Source organism: Apus apus, chromosome Z, assembly GCF_020740795.1.
Source record: "Apus apus isolate bApuApu2 chromosome Z, bApuApu2.pri.cur, whole genome shotgun sequence".
Lineage (NCBI taxonomy): Eukaryota > Metazoa > Chordata > Aves > Apodiformes > Apodidae > Apus > Apus apus.
The window spans coordinates 5,830,802-5,856,028 of record NC_067312.1 but is presented as its reverse complement, the minus strand read 5'-3'; the positions used below and the strand labels follow the sequence as shown (position 1 = coordinate 5,856,028).

The following is a 25,227-nucleotide window of genomic DNA, read 5'->3' as shown; positions in this document are numbered from 1 at the left end:
GTATGAAGCATTGCTCTTACGCCTGGTTTCAAAATAGCTTTGAGAAACCAGGGCTTTTTAACAAATCAAGATGAAAATGACATGTTTCAATTAATTTCTTCCTGTTTTCCTTTAAGTTTTGGTAAATGTGTACATTTTGTAAATATGTGCATATATTTTTACACATTACTGCAATCTAGATTTTATTTCTGGTGAGGCAGTGGTGTAGAATATACTAGCGCATTTCTAGAATTAATGTCTAGTGATAGATTTAATTAAGATAATACTGATGTAATAAGATACATATGCTTTATTTTAATGCATATAATATATTGTGTATTTATAAATCAGACCAGTCAAATCTGATCAGCTGCAAATGACAGACTTCTAATCTTGTACCATACTCGTTCAGTTGCAAAGAGATTCTGCACAAGTGAATTAGGAAAGGGTAATTCTGTAAAGCTGTCAGCATAAAGTCTTCGTGTGCTTGTAGAACATGTGGAGTCACTTTTGAATTCATATCAACCGACTTGCTAATTTCTTCCTTTCTTAACAACGGGTAAAAGCCAATAGTACTTCTTAGTACTCGTAGATGCACTGAGCAACAGAAAGAAGATGTGTGCATAGCTACTTTCTGCTTGCCAGTGCTGCAAATAGAAATAAACATGAAAGCATTCCAAACAACTGCTTAACATGCCAAAATAATTTTTTAGTATAACTATCACAAATGGTACTCTTTAAATCCTGTACCTGAATCATAATTTTAAAAATAAAAACTTACTTTGGAATGTGGACTTTGCAGAGCTGCTTCAGGACCAATGCTGTCTCTTCCACCATTGCTAATGGTAAAATAGGGAACAGAAGAGATTCTTCTTGGTTTTGCAGGTATACTTGAATAGCAAGGGTTTTAGCCATTATATTATGTAGAGGGTAGTAGCATAATGGGATGTCCACTGCTGTACTGCTTCTTTGGAGTGTTGATATGATTTGGGCTTCTGACTCATACTGTTTGAGTGGTGCCACTTCACTGTAAGTGAAAGACTTCAGAAACTTCGATAGACTTTTGATCCAGGTGGGAATTTGACTAAGCAATTTTGAGGAGTTTGTCTGTTGGTGGATGCCTCCTTCAAAGATTGTTTTTATTTTTGGTTCCAGGCCTCAAATACATAGCTGCTGTTATTTCAGTCAAATTCTGTAGTACAGCATAACTTGGGTTGTTTTTATGTTGCAGGTACGTAATAGTGGAGTGTGAAGACCAAGACACTCAGCAGAGGGACCCAAAGACTCACGAAATGTACTTAAATGTGATGAGAAGATTTAGTCAGGCTTTGCTGAAGGTAATGTTTCTGTGCAAGGAGATAGTTATTGTTTTGGGATAGTCATTCTTTAAAGAGGCACAGATGCCTTGAAGGAGGACAGTTTTTCATGTCAGACGTATTGAAAATCTGAAAAAAAGTTTTGCCTTTAGCTTGAATTTTGAGTTTGTTGTAAACCAAAGAAACTATTAATCAAAAAAAAGTTTTGATAACTTTTTTATGCTTGTTTGCATTAGTAACATGCTGGTTCTGAAATCCTCTGTGCTGTGTAATCAGTTTTTTTTAATTTAATATTTGTTTATTGGAAGAACTTGTCCTTGCAGTGTAAATTGAGACAGTTTAGTGCGAATTGTCATTAATTCCCAGGCAGTGTTGTTCTGTGTATCAGCAGCAGAGGGTGCTGGAGATGAAAAGCAAATCCAAACAGACAAAAATTTTCTGTGAGTTACCGTCTATAATTTGTAGCAGATATTGCAGCCTTTCCTGGTGTTAGTATATCTCACACTTCCTCATAATTACCATCTTAGAGATGTCACTCAAATCTGACTCCTACACTTTATAAGACTTTATAAGACTATTTCACATGCTTATCCTCACTACCTTATTTTGGCTGTGTGAACAGGTTTGTCATGGATGGCTGTTCACCACTGAAATAGTTGATGCAAATTGAAGGGCACTAGTAGATCAGATAGCTGATTGCCTGCTGCAGTGATTCTGATTGTGTTTTATAGAAAACACCTTTTGGATTGACAGGAAATTGATCATGATTCACTTACCTCTTAAAAGGCCAAAGATGTAAAAATAAATAATTTCTGGATAAAATAATTACAGACCAAAGAACTAATTTTGTTTCTTTTAATTCACTTAGGGTGATAAGTCTGTCAGAGTTATGCGTTCGTTGTTGGCAGCCCAGCAGACATTTGTAGATCGGCTGGTTCATGTAATGAAAGCGGTACAGCGTGAAAGTGGGAATCGAAAGAAAAAGGTAACTAAAGGTTTGGAAAACTAATCTCTGGCTGGGATGTGACAGTTGGAATGATAGCCTTTCACTAAAAATTCCTGGCACTGAGATTTATAATAGATATACACCTGCCATGAAATAATTTTAGCTAACATCAAACAAAGTTTCTAGAGGCTTAGATGGGTCAGAGGCCCGAACTGCTCTGAAAGTTTGTAGATTATAAACAGAAGAGCCATTTGGAAAAAAAAAATTGGGTCATTTTGGCAAAAGGAAGATAAGAAAACAATTGAATAGTTGACGTTATAACAGTGAAGAATTTGTGGGGGATATTGGAAAGTTGCAGAAGTTTTTAAGATGTGAGAAATATGCCAGGGTAGATACTAAAATTTGGCTAGCAGCAAGGTTTCATTTGTTCCAAGAGCAACAGAACTATTATTTTCTAAGGTATGTGTTCAGAACATTTTTGTAAGTCTACAACACCTGGCACTTGATTGCTTAACTATACTTAGACGAGAGGGAGTATTTGCCTTCTTATTCAGATTACTGCAAACTGAGAATTTTTATTTCATTGGATTTTAAGAGTACAACCTTGATACTTCAGAAGAGTAAATAATTTAATAAATTGGATATTTATTAATAATACACAGTTTATTAAAAAACTTTTGAACTATTCATAGAAACGTAGTATATGTTTTATTGTTGTTTTTTGAAAACCAAATTTTTATCCTTTTAGAATGAGAGGCTTCAGGCATTGTTAGCAGATAATGAAAAGATGAATTTAGCGGATATGGAACTTATTCCACTTCCTCTGGAACCTCAGGTGAAAATCAAAGGGATAATCCCTGAAAAAGCCACACTCTTCAAGGTAAGCGAGATCTTCTGAATAGCTGAAATACAAACAGATCTTATGGGCACAGACCTTAGAAACATCGGTTGAAAGATTTGAAGGAACTGACATAGTTGAGGCAGAATGTAACGGCTGTGTGCTCTTAAAATGATTAAACAACTCACTTTGTTTGTGAAACACTTTTTTTTAGGTTGCATCCAGGTTGCATTCTCTACCAATTAAAAAGTTTTCAAGCCGCTGTGGGAACTCATATCAGTTCATCATCTCTGTCACCTCATAAATTTATTATGCCCAATAGGCTGCTTGTTGACAGTGCTACAGTTCGTGTTTACTTAAATTAATTTGAGATGGACATTTTTGCATAGTTTTCTACCATACTGCCTCTTGTTTTTTTACACACCAGTCAGTTTCTTCGAAGAGTATACTTCTTCAATTGCATGGTCTAGTACCTCATGTTGGTGGCAATGCTGAAAGATCTTGTATTGAAAAAAATGTTTTGCAAGCTTGAGACTTGAGTCAGCTTGTAGTGTGAACGTGATTTAAGGGGTGAGGGAAGAATGTTGGCAGAAAGATTGTTGGAACAGGAATGAAATATTTCCTATCAAGAATAGTGACTTGATCAGGACATACTCAAGTCAGATAGTTCATATTTGTCTTCTGCAGCAATGTAGAAAATTTAGGGCACCAGAAATCTGAGATGTAACTTATTATAAAATCAGAGGTTCTTTGATCCTCTTCATTCTGAAAGGTTGCAAGTTTCCCTTTATCTCTCAATCAGTACTATTAGATGAAAACCATACAAACCCAAAGAGGGAAGAATAGCTAATTTTTTGGTGCTCTTGGACATCACATGGCAGCTTTTATAGGACTATTTTAAGAATATTTTTTCCTTTATTTATCAAACTTAATTTGAAAACATGCATTGCATGGGAGAATTTGATGTAACTGCTCATATAGTAAACTCTGTATTCTTTTATTTTGTTTTGGTTTTAAGGGAAGTGACTAGGTCAGTTGCAGTAGATGAAATCATTAATGTAGGTAATTGGTCCCCTTCAGCCCATTTTATGCAGAGAAATTGAAAACAATTACACTGACTTTCTCAAACAACAATGTAAAAGGTATTTTTGTGTTTACTAAATAGATTAAGGAAGCAATTAATTGTTTAAGATGTCTTGCCCCTAGCATTTATTTGATGTTTACCCTGTAATTATGCCTCTTTCTGATCTGGTCAGTTTAAATTTGTTTTGTTGTGACCTTTTGCGTAGTGTTTCTATGTTGATTTAAATCATGTGTATACAAACAAAATTTGAATCCATCTGTACTTTCCTCTTCATCTGCAGGGGGTGGGATGGGAAACATATCCTTCTCACCCCTTGCTACAAAAACAAGGAAAGCTGTAAGATAATAAAAAAAAAAGACTATCACACTTGGTAACTGGAAGTAGCGTGTTCTAAATCTTGAGTCCTAGGCAGTGAGAAACTGCTTTTATAAACTTAAGATTTGCTTCTTATTGACCAAACTTGAGGAATATAAAAAGAGCTCTGATGCTTACTACCATACGGTTGGCAGTGGGACTATTCTAAGACTTTTTCTAACTGAAGTTGATACTTGAGTCCTAGGACCGGATACTTGGTTAATTCGCTTGTGATCTACAATGCAGAAAAAAAAAAATTATATTTAGAACTCTGCTGTAGCAACACGTTAATATGAACATTGTTGTGAACCAGCTTAGTAGAATTACATTTCCTTTTCCAGAGTGCCTTAATGCCTGCTCAGTTATTCTTCAAGACGGAAGATGGAGGCAAATATCCTGTGATTTTTAAGCATGGTGATGATTTACGTCAAGATCAACTTATTCTTCAGATTATTTCACTCATGGATAAGGTGAGAATTATTAATCCATATCCTTGTCTTGTGTTCTTGATTTTCCTTGGTGAGAGCAAGATTGTTAAAAACTGTAAATGGAGATTATTTTGCTAAAAAATGCCATGGTTCTCAGATCTTGGGTGACTTTTTCTTTCATTATAGACATGCAGTGGTCCTGTGAAGATTTGAACAAATAAACTGGCAAACAGGCTTTCAGTCATTACAATTTTAACGAACAATAGAGATCAATGTCCAATATACATTCCTTTTAGAAATAGAATCTGCTTTTATTTTATTATATCATTCATCTTTGCTTTTGTGTGTTTTTTGGTTTGTTGGGTTTTTTTCCAGCTGTTAAGAAAAGAGAATCTGGATTTGAAGCTGACACCCTATAAAGTGCTGGCGACTAGTACAAAACATGGTATGAACACTTTGTTTTTAGGAAATAGTAATGCTGGGAGAATCTTCTCCTTCTGTTCATAGTCTGTTGTGATACACTTATTTTCATGACAGGTATTTTGATTAGTACAGGATTCTAAAAAGGAGTTCAAATGTTTAAGAAAATCTTACTGCAGTGTAAGTCATGGAAGTAAACTGAGTGACCATAGTATTGTACAGGGGACTCAAATATATTAATGAAAGAAGCCTAATCCAGATTTTGGAATGTGTGACAATCGGTGGTGTTGGTTTTGCTGCTAGGTTGTGTGGAGCAGGACACATTTATAGATGTGATCCTATTTATAGATCTTTGCATGAAGTGGAGGAAAAAAACTGAGAAGAAAAAGTATCAAACTTGGCTATACTTTTAGATACATCTGTATAAATACTTAGAAAGCCATTGGTTTATCTCTTCTCAAGAAAACTTGGAACAACAGACTTTTGCAGCTAATTTGGTGATAGTGGCAAGTTGTTTTAGAATTACTGAAGGCAGAAAATGGAGACAAAATGAGTTTTTTTTCCAATGTGAAGCAGTTGAATGTAAGTTGAATGTATCAGTGTAGCTCTTCAATAAAGGTGTTAGAGGAGCGTGAAAGTTTCATGCATTGGAGATTTATTTTTTCCTCTTTTTTTTTGGTCACAGGCTTCATGCAGTTTATTCAGTCAGTACCAGTTGCAGAAGTTCTTGCTACTGAGGAAAGTATACAGGTATGTGATGAGGGATTTTTAAGTCATCTTCTGATCAAACAGTGTAAATTGCAGGCTTAGATCTCTTACAGAAGTCTTTAGTCTCTCAATAGATTTTGGTATTTGTTGTTAGGAAACAAACAGCAGCTTGAAACTTAAGGATATTGACAGCAGATGTTTTGCGTTTAAAATACGCTTAAATCGCCTCTTGAATATCTCATGTCCTGAAAGCTATCCCATTAAATAATTAAGGGTAATGTCACTGTGATACTGAAATTCTGGCTTTGCTGTACCAATGGATGGAAGATGCATGACACTTCTCTGTACTAATTTCTCATTCATTCAGTAATTTTGCCTTGATACTTTTTGAAGTGTGTTTTAATTATTTATTTATTTTTAAATGAAACAGGAGAAATAGTTTGTCCATATAATTTCTGAAATCTGTTTCCCTGACATGGTAGATGCAAATATTATTATTGCTTTTAAATTTTTGTGTTTTTTTTGTTTTGTGATATTTTTTTTTTTTACTTTGTAAGCTTTCTTTTACTCTCTGTAATTGAGTAGGGACCAATAATTGAATAGTGGCACCCAGAATCTGTACTAGTTTCAAGCACAGCACACAAGCTAGGTAACAGAGCTCTGCTGGTTCAGATAAATACAGTTAGATTAAAACATACCAAATTCCCATATGAGATGCATAAACAATAAGGTTTTTTTTAATGAAAATAAAGCATGTTTATGTTGAATTCAATTTATCACAGAGCCTTTTTTTGTAGTTGATGTATTTGTTTATAGCTTAGTAACTAGGAGCCAAAGCAAAGAGCCCCCATTTATTATAAACAGAGATTTCAAAATGCTTATTGTTTGTCATTATCATTTGCTCAACAAATAAGCATATAAAATGCTTACCATTTATAAAAAATCTCTATTATTGACTAGACAGTGACCAGCATCAAGTTGCATAAGTTTTTTTGATTTTTTCCATTCTGTAAAAATTGTGATAAGCTACGTCTACACATTCAATAATCAGACAGTTCATGAAAGCGTTTTCTTTGCAATCCTTTGTAGTGTTGGAAAGGTATTATTCATATTCTAGTTCTTTATCTATTTTTATAAAATTATATATTTAGAAATGCTAGAAAAGTTGTAATTTTGCTATTACATACAACATCATATCTGAATCTAAAACAGGTGCCCCATTGTATTAGTTGCTGCACAGACATAAGGAGCAGTTCTTCCTGTGAAGAATTGCTGATCTAAATGGAGAATACTCCAAAAGAATGTTGTCTAAGATTACTTCATAGAGCACAAATTTTCTGTGCTATGAAGCTTGTTAAAATAGCTGCGCATTGTAGGCTGAGGAAATAAGAGCGGAATGAACATTTCCAGGTGTTAAGAAAGTTTGATTTACTATTTTTGTAAATGTTCATTTTGTGTGTCAAGAGCTGTTTTAATAAAGATGAGCACTGTATCTAAAGATTAAAAAGTAACCTAATATTGGCTAGTAGTGCATGTCTGCAGGAAAGAAAAAATGTTTTGAAGTTAGAATATTATGTACCTTCCAGCAACAATTTCTATCAATCTTGAAATTACAGTTTGCCTTTTGGAGGTATCTCTTCCACTCTGCAGTTTAGCATTTGGATGGCCTGAAGTCTGTTGTTGTTTTTTGTTTTTTTGTTGGTTTTTTTTTTTTAATTTATATATACAGCATGTAAAAGTTTGGAGCACCAAAAGTAGATCACTCTTGTATCCTTTTAACCAGTTAAACACTTCCTTCCACTTACTCCTTAGGGATTTAATATAATAGAATTTTTCTACTCTTTCAGCTTTTTAAATATACCTCAGCAGAGCTTGTTCTTTTGTATGCAAAGATAATTAATGCTTCATCCAGTCCTCCTGATACATGTTAAAATAGGACTGCTTTGCAAGCAGAACTTTCTTAAATAACCTGCAGGTACCTTCCTTCAGTACCCACTTTTCTTTTGTAAGATTCCCCTAATTTTTTTTTTTTTTTCATTCGGATTTTAGTTTCATATGTCATCCCGATACTTAAAAAGCACCTTTTCTAGTGCTTGCTTACCTTTCTGTTTGCTTACTGGAAGAAACTTGTGCTTGGACTTGGATATAATTTATTCGTATTTTGTATCAGTCAACAAAGACCTAGTTTTCTTCTGAGTAGCAGGAAGGACTTTTTTTTATCCTGTCCACATTTCACAGGAAATGTGAAATGTCCGTTTAACTTAAATTTTCCTCTAAACTCAGTGAGGGTTGGTTGTATTATCACGGAGTCACAGAATGGTTTAGGTTGGAACAGAGATTAAAGATCATCTAGCTCCAGCCTTCTGCCAGGGGCAGGGACACCTCCCCATAGACCAGGTTGCTCCAAGCCCCATCCAACATGCCCTTGAACGCTTTCAGGGAGTAGGCAGGCACAGCTTCCCTGGGCAGCCTGTGCCAGTGTCTCACAACCCTCACAGCAAATTATTTGTTCCTAATATCTAATCTAAATCTATCTACCCTTTTTCAGTTTGACATTGTTGCCCCTTGTCCTCTTGCTGTGTACCCTTGTAAAATTCCTCTCTCCACTGAGGAGCTTGGAACGTTGAAGAATTTGGCAATGGGTAATGACAATAAACTTTGTAAGGGTGTTTGTCCAAAATGTAGTTAAAAGGTGAACTGTTAGTTCCACAGTTTCTTGTAGAAGTGTTTTGCACTCATAGTTATTTTCCAATGAACTGTTAATTTTATGAAGCTGTTAGTAAAGAGAACTGCTTTTCTATTTGAACTTCACATCTGTGTCTATTAAGTGTATGGCAATTAAGACAGAAAATAAAGTGATATAAATTTAAGTGAGAATGTACTAGGTTATTTGAGAGCCATTGTGCAGCAGATCATAGTAACAGCCATTTGTGGTCTGGATATAATTTTTTTTTTCCATCAGTTCTAAAGCTCCTGTTTCAGATCACTGTTTCTTATCATGTGGAATAACTAAATTTGTTGATATTCTCCTCCAGAACTTCTTCAGAAAACATGCACCTAGTGAGACTGGCCCTCATGGAATAAGTGCAGAAGTGATGGACACATATGTTAAGAGCTGTGGTGAGTTACAGTCTTACAGGAGGTAGTTTGGTACCTGAGGTTCCTTCTGCATCATGAGGTTGCAGCTTTATAATTCAGGGAGATTTGAAGAATTTATACAATAATTTGTTTTTAGAACATGGAGGGGTTTTTGGGGGTGAGGCTGCATTCAATTTTTTCCATTTAGAATACAAGAAAAAGTGGTGAAGGAGTTCTTGATCAGTAAACTGATGGATATGTTAAAATGTCACAACTGCTGCCCATTAATTTAAAAACAACTTTATTCTACAGAAAAAAATAAGTAATTCAGTTGTTGCTCCATGATACCTTCTCCTTTTCCCTTTTCTTTCTGATGACACAGTCTTTAGAACTGCTTCAGACTGTTTTGTTAGTGGATGGAAGTAAGAATCAAAATGGTTTACATTGGTTACAATTTATCACTGCTTGGCTTACTCTTAGTTTGTGAATACTGCTGGTGCATACATTCAGATTCATACCAGTGTCTAATGCTTGTTTATAGTTTTGTCTTCAAATCTGAAGTTCAAACTCACAGAATCACAGAATATTAGGGGTTGGAAGGAACCTTCGAAGATCATTGAGTCCAACCCCCCTGCCAGAACAGGACCAAAAAAACCAAAACAACTAGGGCAGATCACCCAGAAAGGCATCCAGACAGGTCTTGAAAGTCTCTAGAGACTCCACAGCCATTCTGGGGAGCCTGTTCCAGTGCTCTATAACCCTCACAGTAAAGAACTTCTTCTTCATGTTGAGGTGGAACTTCCTGTGCTGAAGTTTGAATCCATTTCCCCTGTATCACAGGGCACAAGTGAAAAGAAGTTGTCCCTGCTTTCTTGGTGCCCAGCACTCATGTATTTATAGACATTAATTAGATCCCCCTTGCAGTCTTCTCCTCTCTAGACTGAAAAGCCCCAGGTCTCTCAGCCTTTCCTCATAAGGCAGGTGTTCCAGTCCCTTAATCATCCTTGTAGCTTCCATTGGACTCTCTCAAGTGGGTCCCTGTCCCTCTTGAGCTGGGGAGCCCAGAACTGGACACAATACTCCAAGTGAGGTCTCACCAGGGCTGAGTAGAGGGGGAGAACAACCTCCCTTGATCTACTGGAGATACTCCTCTTAATTCACCCCAAGATACCACTGGTCTGATTGGCCACAAGGGCATATAGTTGTCCCATGGATAACTTGTCTACCAGGACACTAAGGTCCTTCTCCACGGAGCTGCTCTCTAGCAGATCTCCTGCCTGCACTGGTGCATTTTTTTGGTCCTTCCCTGGTGCAAGACTCTGCACTTGCTCTTGCTGAACCTCATGAGGTTCCTCTTTGCCCAGCTCTCCAGCCTGTCCCAATGTCCCTGAATATATGTAATATATATGTATGTGTGTATGTAGGTATATAAATACATGTATAAGAATATATTTATGTTCTTTTTGCTCAGAATGCTTACTCTTTCTTTGAAGTATCTTAATCCAAATATTTAATGAATTTAGGCCTTTATTATTAGGCGTATAATTGTGGAGGCAGAAAAGAATGTCTAGGCCATACTGAATAAAATTTAGAATTTTAATATATTACTTCAGATGTTCATAGTGCTGATACTCTAGGATTCTTCACTGGCACCACCCCTATCCTCAGACTGGATGGTACATTTATTATTTGTGAACAAGGAATAAGATAATGTCATATGCTGTTTTTAATTATGTGAAATTTGTTGCTCTCCAGGAAAGGTACTTATATTGATACTTACTTGTTACAGCTGGTTATTGTGTAATTACTTACATCCTTGGTGTTGGAGATAGACATCTGGATAACCTTCTGCTAACAAAAACAGGTAATTCTTTTTCGCAGTATAATTTTATCACAGCAGTTGTTTAATTTCTAATGTGTTGGTACTGTTTTGCTCCTTTTTCCTTTTGAGTATAACATGCTGAGTGTTGTCGATTAGAGTATATGTTTAAATGCAAATTTATATTGTCTCATCTAAGGTAGCATTTGATCCAGTGAATTAAAGTTTAGGTTTAAACTATTAGTACAAGTGGCAGTTCTAGAAAAGCAAGTAGATTAACCACACATTAGTAGGCAAGATACCATGTGTGTCTGATACATAGTTTTGATGCCAGTTTAAAAACCATTTATGTGTTTGTAGGTAACAGAAGTTTAACTTTACATCAACACAGGCATGTTTATAAACACTGAGGTTTGTGTATTGTTTTCAGTTGTCTTTATTTTACAGTTGTGTTGTCTGCCATCTCATTTTTGTCCTGGTTTGAGCCAGGATGAGGCCAATTTTCTTTTACTGATTTTTTTTTCTTCAGTGAGCTCTCTTTTAGCTAGCAGCAGTTTTCCAGCTAGAGGACTGGTAATGCTGGAATGTTTATATATACTGCCAAGACACCAGGGACACTTTGCTTCACTTTGTATACTAAAAGAAAAGTCATATCTGCAACCCTCCCGTATGGAGGAGCGGACTAGACTTCCTTCCTGCTTCTTCTTCCCTTCTCTTCCATCCATGGCTGGCATCTAGGGAGGACACCATCTATCCATCACCATTGATCCCTAGGCCTGTGCATTCCTGACCCTCATAACTCTTCCCTCAGCTCCTGCCTGCTCTGCCGCTGTCTGCAGCAGCTCTGGGACTTTTCAGAACTCCTTACAGCTCAGGAGATGCCGTGGGAGTTGGTGGGGGTGGAGGGAGGCAGTAGGGTTTTGCACATTCCTGCACATACTTGTATATATTTTTACATATTTTCTTTTATCAATAGTATTTAATTAAAGCTGTCGAGTTTAGTTTTCAATTGGGAAAGTCTCTCCTTGTTCTCTCTCCCATTTCCCTGCCTGGGTGGGAGAGGGAGAGAATCAAGACCGTTATTGTCACTGTGATTGTTGATCCTGAGTCAAACCATGACAATTTCTTACACGGAATGCTTGATCTGTTAGTTGTTTCTGGCTAAACACTTATTTACTTGACTAATGCTTATTTTTTTTTTTTTCTGAAAGTAATATGTACTTAACATATGGTAAAGTTTGACTGCCTTTTACCTAAGACAATTTCACTGTTATCTTGAACTTTGCTCAAATCATAATTAGGTCTCTCTCAGAAACTCCTGGTTCAAAGCTGGAAGAATAATGCATTAAAAATATTTGTGACTGCAACCCCAAATATCCTATTTGACCTTTATAAAACCATTTTTTTTTATTTAAATTATTGCATTCCTGTTTAGTACCTTAACATGCTATCAGAAAAGAAAATCAAAATGCCCTGATTGGATGCCAAGTGTATTTTAACAGTTTTCAAGTAATTCTGCGTTTTTTCACATATACTATTCTGAACACAGCAGATGTTTAGACAAGAAAGTGGTTATAATCTTGATGACTTCTTTGAGACCTCCATGTGAATTCTTGTCTCAGATTTGAGCTTCTTTTGAATAAAGTGGTTCCATGAGCTTTCCATGTCTTTCTAAGAAGCTTTCATGGCATGTCCATGAGTGAGAAAGTCATGTGAAAACTGTTAGAGCAGGATTCACTTCAGCATTTTCTGTTCCTTAAGAATCTTGTGTTTTTTGTTGTAAAAACACTATGCAGCAAAAATCCCAAGTGTTTCATCATCAGCCTGGGTTGGATGGACCATTCAGGCCAAGTTGAACTATATATTTTTTTAAATTATTTTCTAAAAACAAAGAAGGAAATAGACTTACAGTGTACACAGATGAATTAGAAATTCACAAATGTGGTAGTAAAACTTGCTGTTTAACCAAGTACATCCTTTAGTTTGCAGCAAAACTTATGTATCTGGGAAGCTCAAAGTTGCAGATAGGTGTCTTGATACTCTCTAATTTGTTTTAACTCTCTAATGTTGTTTTGTTGGTTTTTTTTGCCATCTGTATGAATTAATAATAGAGCGGGTGGAGTGAATAATTCTAGTGATTCTAAATAAAAGGATTATTTCTCTACTACAGGAAATGAAAGATTTGAAAATTAAGCTACTTCAACTATTACAATCAGTGCCTTGGGTTGGAGGGAAATTAGAGTTTCCAGGATATATGAGTTTGTGTGTAGGTGCATGAACTTCTCAAAGTTTTAACAAACAAAACGTTTCTTGTAGGGAAGGAAGATTTTGAGATCTATTTCTTGTTTGTTGGTGGTTGGATTTTTCTTGCTTACTTTTGAACCACAGCATTCCATAGGAGTTCTGGTGCCTTGAATGCCTTACTTACATAGTGTTGAAGAATTAATAGTTGTGGTTGTGAAGTATTTATTATAAAGTGGGACATTTATTGAATCAGAAATGTGTAAAAAACAAAACAAAACATTTTTGGGGAAAAGAGACACATGCATGTGAAAGACTTTTTAGTTTACAGATGAGGCTGAAGCATATTACTTTGAATCAGCATATTTTGTATGAAAGAGTAGAAAATTAACCATTAGGCCTTGATTAGGGTAAAAAGTCTGAGCACATGGGGAAGCAACTAAAGCCAAGTGTATTTTTCCTTATCTACTTGGAAATGAATAAATGGGCATTTAGAAATGTGTCTTGAGATAACCTCTATAATTTCTTTAAGGTGTTGGGTATAAATCTGTCCATAGCAAGCACTGCTTACATACTCAGAGTAGTAGCATTTTACAGTTTTTATTTGGGGTTTACTTGATCTTCCCTGTTACAAGTTGCAGCACAATGGCTGTTTGGCTTTCGTGGAAGGATTTGAACAGCACAGCAGAGGGCAGCACACACCCACTAGGCATTCTGACTTAGTCTGTCCTCATGTGCTACCGGTGCTCTGGCACGTACCGAGAGAGGGTTTTTAAGCTATCAAGAGAAATTCTTATATGTCAAATACAACAAAGGTTTTTTGCAAGGGCTTGTTTCTTGCTACTGAATATCCCTTAGGCTTAAGTTAGCTTTTTCTAACTTAACTCTTTTATTGAAAAATGGAAGCTTTAAGTATCTTTCTTCAAAATTACATGACCACAGATGCGTCCTTTCTTGATGTTATTTGTTTAATGGATTGAAGCTTTCCAACAGGGTAGAAAATGCTGAGTATCAGGTTTGAGTTCACGTACTTTTCTTGGATTTATATGGCAACATACACTGTTACCTTCTGCAGCACTACCCATTAGTGTGGTGGATATAACCACATATGTGTTGGACTCCTTCCAAAAGAATTATTGCGTCATCTCCTAACAGATGTCTATGCTTATAATAGATCTGGCAGAATTTAAATATTTAGCAGTATATACTGAATTTCATTGAAAAACTCCCCACTCAATGTTAGAAATTTATTACTTTGCATTGTAGGATGAGAAGGTCCGTTACCAAGATGAAATAATTTCTATTGTCTTTCATGACTGTTTTATGCCTCTAATTCAAGAAATAAGGTCACTTATTTTAGGTAGTCTTAAACAAGAAATCTTGTTTAAGTACAATTATATTTAAAGGGCAGCTGTAGAAGTTTACTTGGAAAGAGATAAAGAACTTTCAGTCAAAACATCCTCTTCTATCAGCAATGTTAGAAGTTAGAATATTTGCATCAGTTTTACAGTGAGCCTTGTAACCTGAATGGCACATTGTAATAGTCAGTGCAGCATTACAGGAATATGTTTTCACTGAGAACTTTCAGCTTCATATTTCTCCCAGATAATAAATATGTTATCAATTGCTGTATGCTTTAATTTCTTGTTTCCAGACCTACAACAGCAGAAATTACTGTGACTTGTGTCAGCAAGACACTGTTTTGCAGCTGAATACCCAGCTTTAAGTAATGACAATGCTTTGCTGTAGGATTGCAGACTGATTTATGTGTTACTGGCAGTATTGTACCAGCTAATGTGCCTTTTCTGGCCTTGGAAGGAGGAGCCTGGATGGTTGTGAAGCTGGATTGTGGTATACCCGGTGCAGCATGTTAAATAAACTTGCATGCTGTCTGTGTGTTACGCTGGTGTGTTTAAATTCTGTCATGCCTTCCCTTGGGAGTGGTTTCTTCTGCATTTGTTCCACACTGCTCCTGATTGTGGATTTGGGATCTAGCTACCTATGTAACTCCCAGATATGGAAGTCTTCGTGTTTACTAAGACTGTTGAAGCCTTAAGACAGTCAGTACAATCATTAGAACTTGATAGTGTTTCAGCTGTTATAGACAAGCAAAGCTTCCTTGTCCCATTTGAGGTATCTTTGTAACTTCAGCTTGCTTTATAAGCAGACAGAGGTTTCACGAAGGCCCTGTCAGTTGTAGGCTATGTGTAGATACTTCAGGATATCCTAAGACAATAAAATGGAATTCTTGAGAGGCACTGCACGTGTTCATCTGAATAACTACTGCTCACCCCCATGACTGGCCAGCTTAATTTTTCAATAACCTTTAAGGACCCACCTCTTAAGTTCCCATTGTAGGTTCCCTAAAATGCAGGCACTTTGATCTGAACTGTACACCTGAAATTGCTCTGTAGCAGTAGAGTGGACTGCTACATGGATAAAATTATGTTATTAATGTCTGAAAGCAGGTTAAAGACTTAGGGTTCATAACTTGAAAACTTTTATTTTTGCATTGTGTGTAGACAGGTGGAAGGACTGGCCTGTTTTCTCACTTAACATTAGAGGCAGGGCTGTGATCTGTTTTCAGTGTGAAGTGTGCCAACTGATATCTAATTTATTCTTCAGTTTCAGAAAGGGTTGTCAGGTAAGACAACAGAGATCTGAACAGTTCTGTATGTGAGATGACACTATGTATCTGTACTTGAAATACTTAAAATCATCTATCCAAAAGCAGGTCTGAAGATGACATAAATGGAAAAAATAGGGTTCAAACCCTCATTCTATTATCAATGCTTAAATAAGTACATTGATTTTTTTTTTAATTTATTTATGTTGCGACCTATTGTAGTATCTAAAATACAGCAAAATTTTAAAATACATTTTTAAATGTTCTTGATAGAGGAACATAAATTTAAAAAAAATACCACAAAGGAAACAAAAAACAAAAAACAAAACCCACAAAACAAAAAAAACCCTAACACATTGTTGTTCTTTAGATTTCTCTCTGCAACTCCATATTCTGTGATGTCTAGCAAAGAGTATAAATTTTTAGCTGCTGTTCTGCTAAAACATTTTATTTTATAGGTAGCTTGAACAGTGTTTCTTATGTAATAACACATATCTGACTTTTTTATTAATATGCCTGCATGGAGTGTATTTTGAGAATGGACAGCTTGAGGTGTGAAGAGCACAAACTGTGCCCTTTCCCATTTTATGGATGTCAAGGCTTTCTTACCAGTTAAAAGACAGATGTTGTAAGACTGATTTTATTTTAGTAATTGCATCTAACTTGCCTTGTCTTCCACATTTTGTTTAAGAATGTTAGTTTCGTGCAGGTTTTCACTAGTTTTTACTAGCAGTCCTCAGGTGAAAAAAAACAACTTCTGTGCAGCAACATCAGAACTTTCTCCTAGACTAAAATCTAGGTATTGGCAGTAAAAGCCATGAACAGGTCAGACTCTGGGTGAAGTCAGATGTTCCTGGCTATTGCAATCACCAGGTATCAGTTTTAAGTCTTCGCAGGTCTGTGCTTCACTTAATCAAAGATTGCTTCACTCTCAAAAATGAAAGGAACTCAGGTCAGGTGGACTTTCAAAGCCCTCATGCCCTGACTGCTAGGCAGGAACTGCTAGGGAACTCACATTTTTAAGTAGGTGTGTGGAGGTTTCTATATCTAAATATCAGAAATCTAGACCTAGTCCATCTATCTACTCTTACATGAATGTAAGATGTTCAGAAGATTATATCATCCTCACCTGTTTTCTTAAGTAACTTCTCTTAGTTTAAAACATGGCTCAAAAAAACCCCAAACAATCCTCACCCATGTATTTTATCAGTCATTCAGGAGCAGCAATAAACCAAAAGGAAAAGTCTGTTTTTGTCTTTTAATTTATAAGCGTGTCTAATAAAGAGCCCTTATGTAGTAAATCTGAAGAAGGTGGACTAGAAGCTCAGGTTAAAAACATGATGGTCTAAAGAGACTGAAGTGTATTTTTTATGGCACTGTATATTGAAGGAAGGAAATGTTATTGTTTCAGAGAAAGAAATTTTGCATAAAGGTCTCAAGCAGTCTAATTTGCTGGGATTATAGCTAATAGTTGTATATCAGTTGTATGCTATGAGTGTGAATTATTGCTTGCAGTGAGAGTGATGGAGCACTGCTACAGGTTGCCCTGAGATGTCATGTCCTGGAGTCACCATCCTTGGAAATGTTCAGAAACTGTTTGGACACAGTCCTGGACATGACAGCTGGCTCTAGGTGGCACTGCTTGACAAGGAGGTTAGACCAAATGTCCTCCAGAGGTCCCTTCCAACCTCAGCCTTTTCACCTCAACTGTGAAATAAGAGTCATCTTCTAAATTCGGTTGACAAGATATGATTCTTACCAACCACACTGCAAAACTTTCAGGAGGTTTCAAATGCAAGCCACACAAGTTGTGTGACACTTCAGACTAGAGAACTCGCTCAACACCTGCCCAAATAAGATGCCAGTTCTCTTGTAGACTGTTCATCAGCTGTGATTACTAGATAAAGCTGGTTTTAAAGTATGGTCATACCTGAAGCTGGCAAGTTTAGAATGAATATTGTTTTGAGGAACTGTACTCTTGAAGAAAAAAACATGTTTGATTTGACAAAAAAAGAAAAAAAAAATAAATTCTGAAGTTGTTACTGGCAACTTCTGCCTCCATCCTACAGATGCCAATCAGGAGTGATGGCTATGTTAGGAGACGTGCTATTCAAAGTGGAAGTCAGTTCTTACAGAATAAAAATTCTCATTTAGTGTATTTTCTGTCCTCTCAAAATTATGTATTCAGTAGAATAATTTCTAGATCAAGTTGATGGGGTTTTTTTGTTGTTGTTGTTTAAAATTCCTTTGCATACTGTTGGAGTGCTGAAGTTCCTATTTTTATCTTGCTCTTCATGCTAATATCTTGAATTTTATGCCACCACTTTCACCAGCGTGGTTCTTGTAATAGACTAAGTGGTAGTCTAAGGATCCCATTCAGTAATACAGTGAAAGTGGGATGTTCAGTGTTATACCCTGATACAAATTTCACTTGGAATAGTCACATGAGATACTTGCAACCCTTTATCTTAGTAAGATTTCAAATAATCATATTTCTTAACTTGGTCGATTTATTATTTATTAGCATAAATAATAATATAAACTTCATTTAATTTTCAGTATTAAATATCTGACCAATTTCATTTGTCCAAAGCAGGCTTGTTCTTCATTTATTCCAGTTGTAGTTAAGTCCTTGAGGAGAATTTAAGTCCAGCTTGTCTTCATATAATGCTATGCAGAGTAGCCTAATCTTACACTTTCTTTATAGCTATTAATTTTGTGAATGAAGTATAACTTTTTGATTCCTCATTAATTTATATGAATATATATGTCAGTTACTAACGTGTTTTTGAATGTTTTAGATGCATGCTTGTTACCAATTTAAGTTATTAATTGCAGCATCTTATTTCCTTTCTCTAGAGCAAAATAAAAAGATTTAATTGCAGCCACAAGAGTTACTGTTTTATTCAAAATGTTGTCTCTTGACACGTCAAGGTGACAAGTTTGAATAAGTGAACAGAAAGCAGACACCACCACCCCACCCCCAACTTTTGAATTAAAAACATTTTTTGTAAATTAATGGCAGGGCTGTGTTTTTATATATCAAAGTGCCTACTTCAAAAACTGAGTGTACAAAAATGAGCTCTGAAAACTCTTGTAGCAGCTTGAAAAAACTTTTCAATGAAGGGCATTTATTTAGCACAATTAGGTATGCAAGATGTAATGGGTGTGGCATTTCTCACCTAGCAGATACTTTGAGTATTAAATATCCTTGTGATCCCCCTTAGAAAATTTGCTGTATTCAAATGTATTTCTTTGCACCCATTTTTAAAAAGGGTAGAAGGGAGGACCTCTGTCAGCCTCACCTCTGTGTTTGTGAAAATCATAGAACAGATCCTCCTTGAAGGTCTGATAGGGCACATGGAGAACAGGGAGGTGGTTCAAGACAGCCAGCATGGCTTTATTAGTGGCAAATCCTGCCTGACCAACCTAGAGGCTTTCTACAATGGAGTGACTGCATCAGTGGGCAAGGGAGAGGCAGTGGATGTCATCTATCTGAACTTCTGCAAGGCCTTTGTCACAGTCCCCCACAAAATCCTTCTCTGTAAGTTGGAAAGATAAGGATTTTATAGATGGCCTGTTTGTTGGATAAGGAATTGGCTGTATGGTCGCATCCAGAGGGTAGTGGTCAATGACTTGATGTCCAAACAGAGAGGAGTGACAAGTGATGTCCCTCAGGGGTCTGTACTGTGACCAGTGCAAAGAACTCATATTATATAACCATGTATTTCAACATAGCTTCAGTATTTTTTAATGCACTCTACATGTTTAAAAAGGAACGGCAGAAGAAGCTCATCTTGCTCTTCTCTTAATGAATTTGAAATCAGCTTTATTTTTGAAAGATAAAATTTCAAATTGGCAACTGAAGTTACGAAATACAGGATTATAAGTCTTACAGGAAACAATGACTTTTTTTTTTTCTTTTTTTTTAGAGAACTTCTTAGCATCTACTAGAGATTGTGCTTATAGATATTTTTGTTTCCAAGCTTTGCATCAAGATTTGAAACCATGTGAAGTGTTGATATAGGTATTTATGTTTGTCTTTCCTTCTACAGGTAAACTGTTTCACATTGACTTTGGTTATATTTTGGGTCGGGACCCTAAACCTCTGCCTCCCCCAATGAAGCTGAACAAGGAGATGGTGGAAGGTATGGGTGGCACGCAGAGTGAACAGTACCAGGAGTTCCGTAAGCAGTGCTACACAGCCTTTCTTCATCTTCGCAGGTAACAGTACTGTTTTGATGCTTAAATTACTAAAGTCACTATGAAGCAGCAGAGGAGTAAATGAATAAGAGAAAATATTTGAGTCAAAAGCTCAAAAGTTCTTTGAAGTCTAAATGTTGGAATTTGTAAGAAAGGAACAAAAAGATCACAGACTTGGTGTTATGTCGAGCTTAAATGTAATTGTTCTTCATGTTGAAGTCTCCAGTTTTGCTTGTTTAATAACCTAAATAGCTTTTTCATAACTCTTGCAGGGTATTAAATTGTATCTTGCTATTTTGGATATTTTTTTACCTTTAAAACAACTTTTTCTCTGGTTATTTCCCATCAAGTAACTGTCCTTTTTACTCTTAAGCCATTGATTGTTTGCTGCTTTATCTTCCTCCAGTTTAAATTAGTGATGATCAAATTCTTTAGCTTAAAGATGGCACTTACATAAGCTTAGCTGGTTCTTGTGGGACAAAATTAGCTACTTGTACTGACAGTCAGGTTTCTGTATATACCCAGAACTGTGACAGCTAAAACCTCTTTAGACTGTATTTATTTGTGAACTAACAGATCTCTCCCTTAAACTTGGAATCAGCTTCATTCTTTTGCAGTGACTGTATTACGTACCATCAACTTTCTGAGCTCAGATTTGTTCTGTTGAGCAGAACATGGGTAAGCACACTTGGTCTGTCCAGTGATTTGATTTAGTACGTCTTCAATGGAGACAAAAGAATTTCACTTTTGTATCAAGATCAAATAATACAAACCTCCAAATATGTGAAAAAATGTTAGCAATACAAAAAGTGTATGTGAAAACTAAAAGTAATGTTAAAAATAGTCGATACAAATGCTGCATGTAGTTCTCTATTTGTGTAAAAGGAGAAAGAGTAAGTAGTTGTTTTATGAGCTAATACTATTTTTAATGGGTTAAAATCAATTCAGCATGAAAAAGCAGTGGCATGTTATTAGAAAATGATACTGATGATTTTAGAGAACAATCAGAAGGGCTAATGTACCATGTTCTAAATTTTGCTTACAACTGTTTCATAATATTGTATTTCTTACTTGTGAAATACTTTTTTTTTATTGTTGTTTAAACCTAGCTGTTTCAATGAAAAGGTCTTTTCTGTCAGTGAAGATTTACCCACTGCATTAATTTATGTAAAGATTTGCTACAAAGATCATCATTAAGTGTGGAGTATAGCAGTAATTTGTCTATAAAACTACACTGTAAATCAGGATGGTTTCATTTTTAATATCCAGGACTGTAGCTGTAATTATAGTTTCTCCAGTGTTTGTTCAGAATAATAGCAAAGTATTTTTAAATAGTTCTGAATAAATATCTTTAAGGCTTTCAACAAAGATACTGTAGGATAATATTAGTATTACTATAGCTATTACTTTAAGCAACTAGAACTAAAAAATATTAAGATTAGTTGCTTATTGAAAGAAAGAATAATTAGAGATGGAATGGCTTAGTTCTGCATGTTGACACAAACTCGTTCACAGATCATTCTTCTGGCTACATAGTGTGAAATCATAACCTCTGCTTGCTAAGACAAAATGTAAACTCTGTCATCTCTGTCGACTTGTGGTTTATGATTTCTTTTTTCCTTGGGGTACAGAGAGTTCTCTAAATATTTCAAGTGCTTTATCTCCATGTTTCAGGATTCCTGGTGGAATGGTTGTTGCATAGTGCAAACAAATAAAAACAATTTAAAAGTTAAACTGGAAAAACAGTTTTGTTCATTGTTTTAAGTTGGAAGTAGTTTGACATATGATCATTGGTGTGCAGCCTTTTGTTAGTTTTGGGGTTTTTTCAGGGAATGAATCACAGAATCTTAGGAGTTGGAGGGGATCTTGAAAGATCATCTAGTCCAACCCTCCTGCAAGAGCAGGGTCACCCAGAGCACATCACACAGGAACGTGTCCAGGCGGGTTTGGAAAGTCTCCAACCAAGGAGACTCCAGAGGCTCTCTGGGCAGCCTGTCCCAGGGCTCTGTCACTCTCATTGTAAAGAATTTTTTTCTGATGTTTACGTGGAACCTTCTATGTTCAGTTTGCTCCCATTGCCTCTTGTCCTATCACTAGACATCACTGATAAGAGCCTGGCTCTGTCCTCCTGATGCTCCCCCTTAACGTATTTGTAAACATTGATGAAGTCGCCCCTCAGTCTCTTCTCCAAGCTAAAGAGACCCAGCTCCCTCAGCCTTTCCTCATCAGGGAGATGTTCCACTCCCTTCATCATCTTTCTGGCTCTGCGCTGGACTCTCTCAAGCAGATCCCTAGTCTTCTTGAGCTGAGGATCCCACAACTGGACACACTATTCCAGATGTGGCCTCACCAAGGCAGAATAGAGGGGGAGGAGAACCTCCCTTGATGTAGATGTCAAAGACAAATGATACGACTTGCTTGATAAACATTTGAATTTTACACATCATATTTGTAATTTGAGTGTTACAGCAAAATGTCTAGTCTTAGGATGAATTTGAGCTCTCAGCTGACCAGCTAAAAAAATATTTAATTACCTCTTTTTCATCCCTAGATCACCATCTAGTTGATTACAGAGTTAAAGAAATGTTGGGGTAAGAGGCAGAAGAGAGTCCTGCACATAGCATAGCAGATAGCTCTTTCCTAATTTTTTTCTGTTCTTGCTCCATACTCACACCAAAATTACCTTTTTTTTTTTTTTTTAATGATGTTCCTCAGATGGTCTTATGCTTACAGTGCTTTTGCTTGAAGCACTGAAAACCAAAAAGTCTTCATTGTTTGGAACAGAGCCAGCTTGTAATTAGCATCTAGCAGTGATGTCTAGATCTTTGAAATCCTTTTTACAAATCTCCTTAATTGAAGTAACCCCAGTAAGCTGTAGAGCTGATAAGCTTTCATCCTGTATGTGGTTCAAGAGCAAAAGGGACTCAAACTCTGGACTTCTGTGTGCAAAGGGAGAACTACTAAGTGAAGCTACCAGCAACCTAGGAGAGCATGTTTAAAGTGAAATTTGCTTGTGGTGACTCTTCCTAGCACCAAAGCAATTTGATTGCCAGTCAGGTGAAGCAAATTGGACTCAAAGATTTCTGCCCGAACAGTTTGTTTTAAATTTTTGTATTACAAAGGGTGATAATTTGCACTGGAATGTGTTACATAGTACTAATTCCAGTTACTGATGAAGTGTCAAGAGTTTTTGATGGAATTATGCTTTTCCAGAAGAGATTTTTTTTGAGCAGTGTTTACTTTGAAATACGGCTAAGAAGTAGTTCTTTAGTGTAAGTTGTTTGTTTGCTTATTTTTATTTCCTACTCCTTGTGGTTGTCAGTTTATTTATATTCATGAGCTTGCTAATAAAAAAGTTTTCCAGCTAAGAAGTAATTTTCTGTCACTTGTGAAGTTCCTAGTGCTCTTAGCAAAGCAGTATTTTAGATTTTGTACTTTGTCTCTGAAAGGGGACTAGATAGACCTCACAGAGAAAAGGAAGATTCAGTTTATGTTGAACAGCTTGAAAATTACCCTTTCAAAATGCAACTGGCAGGTAATTTCCAGCAAGGACAAAATGGTATTCTTTAAAGAATTAATGATTTTTTTCACCACCATGTTGAAACTAAAAACTGTGCTCTGCCTTGTCTTTTTTAATTATTATAAATTACATCTGTACTTCATAAGTGCAGCATGCCTACTGGTGTTGTTGTGCCTTAACAGAACAACTGCAGACTTTGATCTGGTTAAATCACTTATATTCAACTTGTTACAGCAAAGACCCTTAGAGCAACTTGAAAAATAATTTCTTGTAATTGTGCAGACTTCAGCTGTTTCAATGCTAATTTATATAACTGCTATATCACTGGTACCTTTTTTAATAAAAAATAATCTTTGAACAATATACTACCATATGTTCATCCTACTTGAGGTAGAAGATGTTAAATATTACAATATTTGAAGGCATAGTTTATATTTCATATGTCTCTGAATAAATGATCTGAGAGTTTTCAGAAAATTATAACAAAACCAGAGCAATCTGTTCAGTTTTGGCAGTTTGAGACAGTTCAAGGGTTAAACTTTTACTGCCTAATACCAAGTATCTTATGTGTTTAACATAAATATGTTCAACTAAACTGTTATGAATGCATCTCATCTGAAGCACTGCCAGTTCTCACTATGGTGATGATGTTTTCTTAAATGAAGTTGTTTACAAAGTGTCTTTTGTACAGTTTACAAAGTGTTTTACCTAATCTGCTTTTCTGCTTAGGTATTCCAACTTGATCTTGAACCTATTCTCCCTCATGGTGGATGCCAACATTCCAGATATTGCTCTTGAACCTGACAAGACTGTAAAAAAGGTAACTGGAAATTTTTCCCTGTCTTTCAATAAGCAAGGAAGTCATGTAATGAAAGTTTCAGTCACTTGTGGTGACTCATTTGCCATGTGTTACTGTCATGTTCCACAGAGTGGGCACAGCTCCCCAGAGGTGGGGTCCCAAATTAAATATCTATCACATCCCACAAAGTGGGCATGGGTAGAGATCCCCAGAGGTGGGCGTCTAGCTAGGGATATTTGGATCCAGCCCTTCTCTTTTAATTAATCTCTTTTACCAGCCCATCCAGTGAGATTAACCGGTGGAGTTCTCTGTGAGCTATTCTAAAAGACTATTACCCAGGAGGCTTAAACAAAACATTACTTAAAATTCAGTAAAATTGTAAAGCTTGTCAAGAGGAAGACACACAGCAATATCACTCTTAAAGCAACAGATAGCAACTACTAGAGCTTAGCAAAATGGTACTTTCAAAACAAGTTACAACTAGAAAAACTTAGCAAAATTAGAAGTTATGTTACCCTTATGTGCCAAGAATAGGTTAGAAACAGGGAAAGGGAGAGGGAGAGATAAATGAAGTGAGGCACAAAAGAGAGAGATGAAGAAAGAGGGGATAGGAAAGATATCACCACCCTTGGATCCAGTGATGGTCTTGGCATGATGCTGTGGTCCTTGCATGGCAGGTGCACATGTGCAGTATTTTGAGTCTGCCTTTCTTATGGCACCTGGTTCTGCCTCCCCTGGTGAGGCTTGGCCTACTTTGTGCAGACTCAGTGGTAGATTCAGGAATGTTCTGGAAATGGGTCAGTGGGGCACAGGGGTCCAGGTGATCACTTGGTGCCCCCTATCCAGGCTGACCTTTATTTTCACACAT

The 25,227-nt window shown here is 36.3% G+C and overlaps 1 protein-coding gene across 4 annotated transcripts in view; it reads left to right on the top strand.

Moving 5' to 3' along the window:
- Window positions 1-25,227, top strand: part of PIK3C3 (phosphatidylinositol 3-kinase catalytic subunit type 3) — a 73,399-nt gene that overhangs the window by 29,026 nt on the left and 19,146 nt on the right. For all 4 annotated transcript variants that reach the window (XM_051642148.1, XM_051642147.1, XM_051642150.1 and 1 more), the window contains 10 exons: window positions 1,211-1,316; window positions 2,164-2,280; window positions 2,990-3,121; window positions 4,859-4,987; window positions 5,321-5,390; window positions 6,051-6,115; window positions 9,109-9,193; window positions 10,941-11,015; window positions 19,893-20,061; window positions 24,290-24,380. In XM_051642148.1, the coding sequence (XP_051498108.1) occupies window positions 1,211-1,316; window positions 2,164-2,280; window positions 2,990-3,121; window positions 4,859-4,987; window positions 5,321-5,390; window positions 6,051-6,115; window positions 9,109-9,193; window positions 10,941-11,015; window positions 19,893-20,061; window positions 24,290-24,380 (1,039 nt within the window). The remainder of the gene's footprint in view (window positions 1-1,210; window positions 1,317-2,163; window positions 2,281-2,989; window positions 3,122-4,858; window positions 4,988-5,320; window positions 5,391-6,050; window positions 6,116-9,108; window positions 9,194-10,940; window positions 11,016-19,892; window positions 20,062-24,289; window positions 24,381-25,227) is intronic.